This window comes from Drosophila tropicalis, unplaced genomic scaffold (assembly GCF_018151085.1).
Source record: "Drosophila tropicalis isolate 14030-0801.00 unplaced genomic scaffold, ASM1815108v1 contig_859, whole genome shotgun sequence".
Lineage (NCBI taxonomy): Eukaryota > Metazoa > Arthropoda > Insecta > Diptera > Drosophilidae > Drosophila > Drosophila tropicalis.
In genome coordinates this window covers 1,822,116-1,834,126 of record NW_027173353.1, presented here as the reverse complement: position 1 = coordinate 1,834,126, position 12,011 = coordinate 1,822,116, and the positions used below count along the sequence as shown (strand labels likewise).

Sequence of the window (12,011 nt, the reverse complement as noted above, 5' to 3'; positions counted from 1 at the left end):
CTTTTTCCCCCATTCTTTGCATCTTATCCACTCTGGTCCCCCCCTGCCTGCTCAGGCTCTTGTTGGCTGCTGTTGTCGTCGGTGTCGTCGCCATTTTTTTGCGCTTCCTGAACCTGAGCTTCTGCCACAGATTCTCTTCTGGACCCACAGCCCGGACTCGAGTGTCCATTGCCGTCGTTTCGCATCGTTTCTTTTGCCATATTTTTGGACTTTTTCTTCCTGATTGTTGGTCCCGCTTGGGCGGAAATGTATTTACACCAAACGTTCATAAGATGGCGGACATAAAATAAAGTTTTAACGGATGTTTTACGCAATGCGCATGAATTGTCCAATATTGACAACAAGACAAGAAAGCGACAATAACAAAAGAAGAAAAAAAGGAAAAGAAAATATGCACAGCATTGGTTTGGGGGAGAATACACTATATGAAAAGCTATAAAGTGGGTGGTATCTATTGAAATTTTTAATGGGCCTGCCAGTGACAGTTTAAGAAGAAGACTTTTTTTTTCATATTTTCAAGAAAATATTCAATTAATATTGTTTAATTTTTTTCGATTCTTTTAAAAGCATTTTTAACCCCTCTCAGCTTAACCTTAAAGTATGGTCTAAATTGTTTAAGCCATTGGTCTAAATATTTGATCACTTACAAGAGGATATAGTCTTCTATATGTTTAAGAGAGACGTTTGTAGTGGGTCAACAACTGAAATGAGTAAATAGACTATATTATAACTAATCATTCTAAAAATAATTATCACTTTTATCTTTAGTTAGTTATTGACAACATTTTTTTTTTTATTCTTAGTTCTTTTAAAAGACAATGTTGCCTATTTATACCATATGATATGTCAAATCCGACAATCATCAAGTGATTAGTAAGTTTTTAACAAATTTAAACCTCTATTTCATTTTTCAAATGTTCAAAAAGGGCAAAGTTCAGTAAATTTTCTCTTTCGTTTGAATTTGCTATGCAAATTTCTCTTTGGCTTTTCAACTTTTACCATTTTACCATTTTACCGAATCCAATTTTCCACACTGTCACCCCATGGGCCGCCGCCTAATACCGCCAACTAATTAATGAAAGTAAATTAATTTATACGTAAATTGTTTTTGTTGTGCTTAGAAACTGTCTCTCTTGCCGAGCAGAAAGAAAGGTATATGTGGGGGGGATGGGGAGCGGAGGAGATGGATACAATAAAGGTTTTTATCAATGGGTCGGGTTCGGTCCAATGCGACCTGAATGCCTAATGAGAGAGTTTGAGAGAAAAACTTCTGTAAATGAACTTTTGTTTTGCTGGAAAAGTTAATTCGCCGGGTAATTGTTGATTTTGGTTTTAGGTTTTTGGGGTTTAAGTTGGCATTTAATGGAACGTGGGAGTTTTCCCTGATATACTTGCCATCTAACTGGCTTATCGAACCATTACAATTGTCTGGGGCTGGGGCAGCACTTGTGAGGTGTTTTACAATTGAGGAAATATGTATGTTGGAGGCAACATTAAATATTTTTTTTTATTTGTCGTTAATAAACAAAAGTGTGCGCAATTTTGCAATTTTATTAGCCCATCTAATTGCTTGAGCCTCGAGCAAATTGGCCATTAAAATCGAATACTTATAAGAATTGGCTGTAGCTATTAACATTATAAGGCGATAAATATTTTTATTATATTAATTAAGTTAATGGCGCCAAAATTTAATGTACTTGTATTAAGACTTTAATGAAATTATAAATTAACGAATTCGAGCATTTAATACACCAGATTCATGTCCCGAGTTATTTGAATTTCATTTTGTGACCAACACCTATGGTTTTCTTAAGTACTAAATGTTTCTAACAATAGTTTTGTAAGGGGTCGATTTTTTAAAAATTTAAATTTATGTGCATTCAAAATGTTAGTGTGTTTTTTTTTCTCCACAAGGCGCATGCGCCTTGATGATGGGATTCGATCTTTTGGGTCCATGAAAACCATTTCGTTTGGTTTTTTATGGTTTTTCCAATAAGAACGTATAGATCGTTAGCACAGGAGGGGAGGACCGGGACGAGGGAGCGTCAAATCTTATAAAACGAATGATATGAATATCAGAAGATGACTATCATCAAAGGCGGAATTTAATGTGATAAAATCTTAAAATTTTTAAAACTCTTTTAATTATAGTTTCGTTAGGATACATTTTAGATAAATTTTCGTTTTGTTGATTGATTTTTTTCAAAAGGTTTGCATTTCAAGATAACCTTTAAATATCAAAAATAGATAAGGATATCATTACTCATATCGACTTGATTTATGTTGGATATTAAGTTACGCAATTACTTACAATTACTTTTAACTGGCAATTATTGTTTATATAAATGCATGTTCGACAATTTGCACTATGTTGATGTAATAAACAACTATTATTTACAGCCAATTTATTCAGTTACGTGATCTTATCCGTTAGTTGATTCCATTCTCTTTAAGTAACTGACGTAATGGATTTTCTAGTTGCAGCTTTGTGGAGAGAAAACTTTTAAAAGTCTCAAAGAATTTTCACCAAATTGTTTTATACTAAGTAATGGGTTAGTAAGCCATTTGTCAACCTTCAATAGGCGATATTTAACTCACGAAAAAAAGATTGCGCCAAAATACACAGAAAGTTTTATCTTTCATTAATGCTACTATTTCATAATTTTGAATTGACCAAAACGAAAGAAATAAAAAGGAGACACCGAGAGGAGACAGAAGAGTGTTAAGGCCTGGTTAAAAGCCATTCCCATTTGTATTCGATCGCTACAAAGAAAATAAATTTATATGCCAACAACAGCAACAATAACAATAAGAAAACGAGAGAGAAGACACACTGAAAACTCGTGTATCCGAAATGAAAAGTTGAAAACCTATAAAATTTTAAATTGATTGTTCAATTAATCTTAAGAACCTTGACAACACCAACACACACACACAGACACACAGACAAAGACTAACAACACACACTAGCACACAATTCATATTGAATATGGAATATGGTTAGTGGACAATGATAAAGGGACAAAGAAAGAGGAGGGTTCTGTTTGGATGAGGAGGATAAGAATGCTTAAAACTAGAGTTTTAGTTAGTATACATATTAAAGGACTTGAAGGTAAGAAGAGATTTAGTTGAGTAGGAGGTAATTCCAAACTTTAGCTCAATTGATTTGCCTTTTTAGCCCCAACTCCCTCCAGTATATGGAATCGATGAAAAGGTAAACAGAGAGACCGAAAGGTATCAACCGGAGGAGTTACATAAAACCAGTTACATAAAAAAACAGACGACAAGAAGAACCCAAAGAACACAAAAGATGAACCTCGTTTACGCCTCTCGTTCGAGACAATGCAATAATATTTTTCATAATTTTGATATTTATATTTCTTGTTTCGATGTTGTGTTTTTTTTTTTTTGTTTTCTGTTGTCTGTTTGTCCCTTAACCTACACAGTCCATTAATGTCCCATAATTTCTCGATCTTGGATGGCAACGGTATCCAATGGCCCTTGCCCACTATACCTTGATGATCTTCCTTGGTCAACTTGTCATAAGTTTTCTGTTGTTGTTTCTCTTCCCCCCGCTCACCCCATTTTTTTTTTTATTGGTAATAGGTATGTATTTTGATCGTTCGTTTCTTTGGTTGTCTCGAGATATCAAAGAAGCGCGTCAAATGAAAACCGATACCTGGATGATTTCTTTGGCGCTCATTTAACGATCAGATTCGATCGGGATGCATCGATAGTTTTGATAAGCCGTGTGCAACTACTACCAATCCCAATCCGAGACCCAATCGTCAGCTAATTTCCATGTCTGAGTTTAGTCCATCCAGCCTCCTCCCCTCCTCGTTCCCCATTCCTCATCTCATCTTGGTTTTACGGCTTGCGTCGGCATCATTAACATTTTCAAGATTTAATCATCAAACATGGCGCTGAGTCGGAGAGGCTCCAACTTAAATTGGTGGGGGTGAGTGTGAGAGAGAAAGATCTCCAAGTCCTCAGAAGATTTTCAGTCTTCACTCTTCACTCCGTTTGTGCGTTATTTCTTTTTGGTGGTAATGATGGCATGTTTTGCGTCTTGTTGTACATGCGCTTTTATCATCAATATCTTAGCCAGATCTAGGGGGTCCCCGAAGAAGTTGATGATGTTACTTCTTGGCCATTTTCTGTTTTGTTTTCGCTTAGCCTAGCATTAGTTTAAGTTTCAATTAAAATAAAAGAAAAGTGGCCCGAGTAAAAGGAGAAGCTTTCGGTGGCATCAAAAGCTTAAATTTTAATGGATATATTAAAAAAAATTTGAAGAACACATTATGGTTAACTACTTTGGCTTGTGTATGGTTATTGGATTGTAAAATCAACTTCAGAGGATTAGTTTAAGTTTAAAAATATTAACATTATTATTATTATTAGTAGTGTCAATAAAAATTTAGTCATATAATTATCAAAATGTCGATAAAAAATTCAAACCATAAATGAGTTGGCCAAAATAAATGATAAAATGTTGAAGAAAGTTTTTCAAAATCTATGACAGAAGTTGCAAACAGATTAAAAATTAATCTAATAGTGACAGATATTTATGTATACTTCGTTTAACTTAAGGCCAAATCAATCCTTTGATTAGATGCCAAGTTGTGGGTCTACAAAGGCTAAGATTCTGGAGACTTAGTTTAAGTAATCTTAATAATTGTGTATTTCTAAAAACGATTACTATATGGTACTCCAATAGATATTGTTTATGAATACTGATCTTTAATTTCTTTAAAGCAGAGGGCAGTCATCTTATATTGGGTCCCCCAAGAAGTATCCTTCTTTCCCTCCATCTTCTTCGTCTGATAATACGAAAATCTTGGGCATTTTCATTGATTTCAATTTGGCTTTCGTTTTGGCGACGCCATATTTCAATTTCTGACCGTCGCACACAATTTACAAGCCATAGCATGTGTCTCCAATGTCTCCACCCCTCCTCCCACCATCTTTTTTCCATCGAGTCTCTCTCTCTCTCTCTCTCTCTTACTCTCTATCTCTTTCTTATGGCTATGTGTTTGTGTGTGTGTGTGTGGGAAGGGAAGCTTGGACGGACAGCTTAATTGATGAACAAAGGCGTTTGGGGCAAAAGTTTTGCGTTTGTTCCAAAGCGAGATATGCTTGTATGTACACACACATGAGGCATGTCTGGACATTGGGAGTCTCCCAACTCTGTCTCAGTCTGCAGTGGTAGTTCGAGTCGAGTTGAAGTTGGAGTTAAGGTTGGCGAGGACTTGCAGAAGTCGTACAAAATATTTAACACCCGCTGAGCGTATTTATGGGAGAATGAACCTGTGTGTTGTCCCCATCCGCAGCAGCTCCACCATTTTGTCTAAGACGAAGATGACGACGCTGATGATGACGACAACGAACACAACGATATGTCTATGTATTTGTACATTCATATGTTAGTTTTGAAGTGCTTCCAGGGATGAATTGAGTTAATACAAGGACTTGTGATTAATGCGAATCAGGATGGAAACTTTTAATAGACCCCACGAAAAAAAAACTAAGCTCAAGTCTCTTTACTGTCTAGAAGACTTGGAATCCGCTCCTGTGTTGATGTGGTGGCTCTTACCCTCTTTCTCACTCGCTCTTGTTTCAGGCAGATTTGCAATTCCAATTGGCGCGACGGTTCTTCGTCTGGCGCTACCCAAACTCCCAGTTCCCAGCTCGAGCTCCTGCTTGCAACTCAAAACACTTCCAGCACTTCGCTGATGATTAGTGGTAGTCTTTGCTCTCACTCTTACTCACTATATGCTTCATTGTCTGTCTAGTCTCATGGCCTCAAACTTTCTCAATGGCCTCGCCCCATGGCTCATCAGCCGTGCCCCGTGCCGGTGCCGGTGGCGTCCGACCATCTTGGCTGCAAGGTCCAGCCGTTTGTTTTGTTTGTCCTGCCCACCGTTTAACCTTCTTTTTTATTGCATACACGATGCAATTATTTGTTTTATTAACTGTTGAACATGTTTTCCACTGCCAATTGCGCCCTGTCCCGCGCTCTCCCACTTCTCCGTCTCTGAAATATAAGTCGGTTTTAAATTGTAAATTGCTTATGTTATTAATTGTGCTTATGGGAAACTTCAAACTAGTTGGTGCACTTTCTGCCAATGTGTGTGGCTGTGGCATCTTGGCTTTATCTCTTCATACATATATGTATGTATATTTACCCTACTAAGGAGGTATATTCAACACAGAGGAAAGGATCTGGAATTCCTACCATCTTGACTAATATTTCTGAAAAAACTCAAACCTTTCTAGCCTTCAAATTCAAAGAGAACAAACTGATCAACTAATCAACTAACTAAACTAAGGTATGTTGCATACTTATCATAATTTAAAGGGTATTTAAGATTTATTTATGCCCTCTGTATTTCTCTTTAGATAGTTTCTTTTCTATTTTCGTATTGTAGTTATTAATTTGAACACGATCTGCTGCAGATGTTACGACTTACATATGTATGTACAATAAACCTAAAACCGGGAGATATAGTATTTGTAAGAGGAAATTTATTTATTATAGCCAAACATAGGGACAACCCCAGGCAAAAGAATTTCACATAATTGAAAATGTTTTTACGTGTTACTAATTAATAATAAATTTGCACATGTCTTCTGAACCTTTAAGCATCTGTGCAATACAATTCCTATTTCTACTTCCTTTTTATAGGTTTTTAGCCATTTCATAGCGTATTCAACAAGTTGATATCTGATTCAATTGATAAACCGCAAAAGGGTAAGCGTTCAAGCATAAAAAAGTCAATGGTTTTGCTTTGTGGCTAACAAAATGGGTTCACACCGAAGGGTGCCTGATATACTTTTTACCTCTGACTCTATATCTAACTCCCACTCCCACTCTCTCTCTCTCTCTCTTTATCTAAATCTATTGCTCTGTCTCTCTTTATGTCGACCAAAAACCACATGACAATGTTCCCACACAGAGGTCGAATGAATATAAATTTAATTCCAAGTCAAATCAGGCTTTAAATTATGCACGAAGTAAAAAAAAAACAGAAGAAAAACAAAAGTCGTAAAGTAAATAAAATAGCAACCCAAAAAGGGGGTAGCAAATAGTGGAAAAGGGGGTTGTGTGTGATGGGGGGGTAATAGTAGTTGTGTAGTTGTAACCCGCCCTCAAATCACAATTTATACGGATTTATTACATTTGCATTAGATTACGTGACATTGCAAATGGCAAAGTGTTAAATAAAATAATAGACCATGACTTTGTGATAGATTTCATATACTCAGTGAGTGGAAAAGGCAAGAGGGGAGTGGGGAGAGGTTTTTTTGCGCTTGCCACTAATTTGAGAATGGCGTGTGATGGGCGACACTTGTTATCCCGCTCTATAACTTTCTCCTTTCGCCTACCCCCTGTAGGCATTTATCGAACATCAGTGGTAAATTCGCTTCAGCCCCATCTCCCGGCTTAATCCCCTCATTTACTATTCTCTCCCTATCCCTTGTACATACATACATACCTCTATGGCTGCAGCTTTAATCGTGATTAATTAATTTAACGCATTATTTTGATTTGGTATTCATCAAAATGTCGCATACTTAGCCCCGCTTAGCCTTTTATTATGTTTATTTTTCTAACTGATTAATCTTTGTTGAGTTCATGTAGTTTGCCTTTTCCCTGATTAAATCAAAAACCGACAGAAACAATAAGAAGGTGTGGGGAAAAAATGGAGAAAATATATAAATATAATATATATTTGCATATCACTCAAATCTGACCAAAGAAAAATTGCACTTTCCGGTTAAATTCCCATTCTCACTTGTAATTTCTCTCAATCCCACCGCCTGGTCTCATTCCCCTTAGATGGGTTGTTGATATTAAACATTTAATCAAAATCAATGTTAAGTAACGATCATTCACATCGGCCCCAAGGGTAACATTTTGTTTGCTCACAACATTTACACACGTGCAACAGGCCGCAGAAGCCACAAGACGTTTGCAGCTCCTGTCCGCAACCCTTAATTGCGCGTGTAATCAGGAAAGGGGGTGTCATTCTCTAGGGGTGGAGTGGGAGTGGTGGTAATGCCTTGTAAATGCAACTAAAAACAGCTTGTGTGACGCTTAAGCGTAATAGGCGAGACGCTGTTACAAGTGGGGTAAGGGTGGAAAGGAAAAAGCGGCATTAATGATTTGAAATGTGATTTGATTTGATTAGATTGCATTTAGAAGAAAGATTGATGAAGCATATGTCAAATAACATGCTAAATAAATATGTAAAAATGTTTAAAACTTAAGCTATTAGCAATTTGTTGAGGTAATTTACGTTGACTTTTGTCAACTGCAACGATATTAGCAGTTAATTTCAAAATTTTAAACGCCTTGAGTCAGAATCTGATTGATATGGTGAAAGCAAATGAAAAGTAATTGAAGTCCACAATTTGGAAGCAAGATTTGAAATTTTTAAATCAAGTCGATTATAATTCTTCTTAGATAGTTCACAAACAGATCTTATACTATTTTCGAGCATTAACAAATTAATTTTGCAAAAAAAATATAGGTATATATAAATATTTGTATGAAGTACGAGTATAATTAGTAGTAAGAACTGAACGTTCATTTTTTGGCCTTGGCTTTAGGTTTCGCTGCTCCAGCTGCTGCCTTCTTAGAAGTTGATGGCTTGGAGGAACTAGCAGCTGCTGATGGCTTCTTTTTAGCCTTGATTAGGCCATCCAGCTCAAGATCGTCATTTTCTTCTTCATTTTCAGATTCGACATTCTGGGAAGCACCCTCTTCACCGCCTTCTTCTTCGCCAGCCAGAAATCCATCTTCTCCATCGCCAGTAGCTGCTTCGGCTCGCTTCTTTTTAATGTTGGCCTGGGCGGAATAGGAATAGGGCATAACTTCCTTGTTATAAGCCCTTGTTAGGGCAGCCTTCACTCGCCCATCGACAGAGTCCATTGGGGACTTCTTGCCTGGCCAGGCGGTTAGCTCTATAAGTGAATCCAAATCTTCTCGCAGTAAATGATAATCCTTCATCACTTGCAAAGAAGCGGGAACGCCTTCTTGACCGTCTTCAGTCAACGGACGAACAATATTGTTCAACAAATAGGGTGCATAGTCCAAGCGAATGGACAACCGGGAACCGGATGTACAGACTCTGGTATGATCGTGCAATTCTTGAGCCAGACGAGCACGTTTATTCGACCTAAAATTAATTGAATTAATATAGCAGTCCTGGTAAAATGGCAATAATCTCACTTGGAATTTTTTCCCAGCCAGCCGGGAAAATTGATTTGTCCAGTGAAATGGCCACACATCTGCTCACCAGGCAACACTGAACTAAATATGGCTTGAGTGGGGAGCAAGGACCAAGCTGAGTTGGCCCGAATTCGCTTTTCTACCAAATCACCAAGACTAAGAGCATCGGCAGTGGCCGCCACCTTGGCCATGTAAGTGTCTCTATAAATGAAAATCATTGTAAGTATGGGGAAAATATCAATTTTGTCAAATATTTTTTCACCTGTTGCCTTGGGGCGTAACTTGTAGATAATTGTGCTGAACAAATAGCGGACCCATACTGTAATCATGGAAAAATAAATCACATTTATCGTTTAAATTCATATGCTTGTGCTCCTCCTGTGTGAAGACTTTTCGCACCACTTCCCATGGGCCAAGTTTAAGATCCTTGCTTGCCACTTTATCCACTCCAGCCTTTTGTGTTTGGTTTTCTCTCTCGCCAGAGGCACTTAATAAAGCAATGTGATTGATCGACTGTCTTATATCGTTATTGGTAGCTGCTATAATCTCCTCCACTTTTGCTGGTGGAATTTTCATCTTTTCTTTGAAACAAATGCTCATAATTCGACCCTTAATCTGCTCTATACGCGGCCTCTGGAAACGCAAATCATAACAATAATTGACCAGGGAACGTATCTTAGGATGATTACGATCATTGCACATGCAAATGATGGGAACAGAACTGTCTTTAATAAGGGCAATTAACTCCTGCATGCCACCACGATCCTCATTGCCAGCCATGCCATCCACTTCGTCCATTATCAAAACATGCTTCTTGGACACGGCTTGCGATTGGCCATTGCAATAGCCATACAGCGTCTTATTTCCTAGTAAACTGGACACTTCCTCTTTAAGCAGTCGCTTACTTCTTGTATCGGAGGCATTGAATTCGACAGCATCGAAACCCAATTCTTTGACCACCAAAGTTGCTGTCGTTGTTTTGCCTATGCCCGGGGGACCCGAGAGAAGTGCCGCCTTGTAGAAACTACCGTCATCATTTTTCGCCCAGGGATTCGGACGTTGAAGCTTCTTTTTGCCATCATGATTGGTGTACCATTTGGTTAGCCAATTTAATAACCTGTTGGACAATAAATTTAAGAATTTACTTAATAGTAGCGATAAGAGATTACTGTGTGGACTCACTTGGTTACATTGGACGCGGCACCTGCTTGGCCAACGATTTCCTTAATAGAAGTGGGCTTGTATTTATCTACCCAAGCAACATTGAGTTCACTAAGCGACTCTTTCTCAAACTCTGGGCGGGGTTCTGTTTTCACTCTGAAGCTGGACACATTTTCTGGCTTTTTCTCCTCTGATTTCTTGGATGAAGTATCCAATTTTTCTTCATACTTCTTTATGTTGTTATTACTTTCCTCATGTTCTTTTTTCACTTTAGGTGGAGAGGCATTTTTCTTCTCTTTTTCTATTTTCGTCTTTGGACTGATGTCTTTCTCTTTTTTTATTTTTACAGCTGTTTCGGCCTGTGTTCTTTCTTTCTTAATATTCTCTGTCGGTTCTTTCTTTACTTTTGAATCATTTTCCTGAGGCCCCTTACTCTGCCCCGACAATTCTCTAATTAAATCGAATAGACCATCTTCGCTTAGTATAGGAATTTTTAGCTCCTCAGCCACGGCCAATTTTTTGGGACCAGCCTCTTCGCCAACTACCAAATATTTCAGTTTCTTGCCCACCACAGTCATGACTCGTCCACCGTACTCCTTGATGACCGATTCAGCTTCCTCTCGTTCCATTGATTCGAGTATGCCGGTGACCACAAAAGTTAATCCCTTCAAGCAATCGGGAGCACCTTTGGGTATTTCCTTGCTGCCGTGATTAAGGCAACTGCTACGATTCTTGTAATGTTGATAGAGCACTGCTGCCTGGCGTTTGCGCTCATGTCGATCTTCATCCGACAGTACACTGGTTTCTAGATCCGCATGCTTCGGCTCCTTCTTAACTCGCGGCGTGGCAGATTTCTTGGTTTTTGCTGGTGCAGGCGGCTCAGGACTGCATTTTACAGGCTCTTCCTTCCTCTCTGCCGGTTTGTCAGCGACTACACTTTCATTAAGATCGACCTCCATGAGGCTTCTATCGATTTCTTCATCTTCAAATTCCAGCATTCCTTTACTTTTAGCTTTTGGAGCCTCGATACGCTTGGTCTCGCCACCAAAAAGTAATGTGGGATCCACTTTCTGCTTGGGCGACGGTTTCACCTCCGCCTTCAGCTTTGACAGCGTGGGCTTCTGGTTGCCATGGCCATTTGCGTGTCTGGACTTCTTGGGCTGCTGTGGACTGGCCGCAATTTCATCTTCGTCGCTGGATATAACCAATGCCTTTCGTTTTTTTGGCGCCTTTTTTGGCGTCTCATCTTCTCTGCCTTCATTCTTTTTGGCGCTGGTGCTGCCGTTCACCGGTTTAAAGTATGTATTTATGCCCTGCAAAAGAAAAATCAATTTTTCCTATCCATTCCGCTTGCACTTGTTGTTAAAACTACGCACCCGCTGCATTTTGTTATCAACAAATTCCACCGATTTAAAAATTTTCAATCTTTTTGTATGCGATGAATGGAAAGTGCGATAGGACGTGAATTTTTCGATCGCGATTTATCGACGTTGAACCCAATGTAGTTTGTGATATATCGATATTATATCTGCGGTAGCCAGACTTGCGAGAAAAAGAACCGATATTGGCAACTCCAACCGTCCTAGGGCTGGATAAGACAATCAGAGTTGCCATA

General features: G+C 38.5%; 1 protein-coding gene across 1 annotated transcript; it reads right to left on the bottom strand.

The window, feature by feature from the left end:
• Positions 1-8,427: 8,427 nt before the first annotated feature.
• Gnf1 (germ line transcription factor 1) lies at positions 8,428-11,895 on the bottom strand. The gene is made up of 5 exons (XM_068297461.1): positions 11,773-11,895; positions 10,418-11,709; positions 9,498-10,352; positions 9,236-9,436; positions 8,428-9,182 (listed from the first exon to the last, which is right to left on the bottom strand). The coding sequence occupies exons 1-5, from the start codon at positions 11,779-11,781 to the stop codon at positions 8,591-8,593; spliced, it is 2,949 nt and encodes a 982-aa protein (XP_068153562.1). The 5' UTR covers positions 11,782-11,895; the 3' UTR covers positions 8,428-8,590.
• Positions 11,896-12,011: the final 116 nt, after the last annotated feature.

Excerpts from the sequence above, each read along its gene's own strand:
- Gnf1 (XM_068297461.1), bottom strand. Across the intron at positions 10,353-10,417 it reads GCCGCGTCCAATGTAACCAA|GTTATTAAATTGGCTAACCA; the intron begins GTGAGTCCACAC and ends ATTGTCCAACAG. Across the intron at positions 9,183-9,235 it reads TGGCTGGGAAAAAATTCCAA|GTCGAATAAACGTGCTCGTC; the intron begins GTGAGATTATTG and ends AATTAATTTTAG.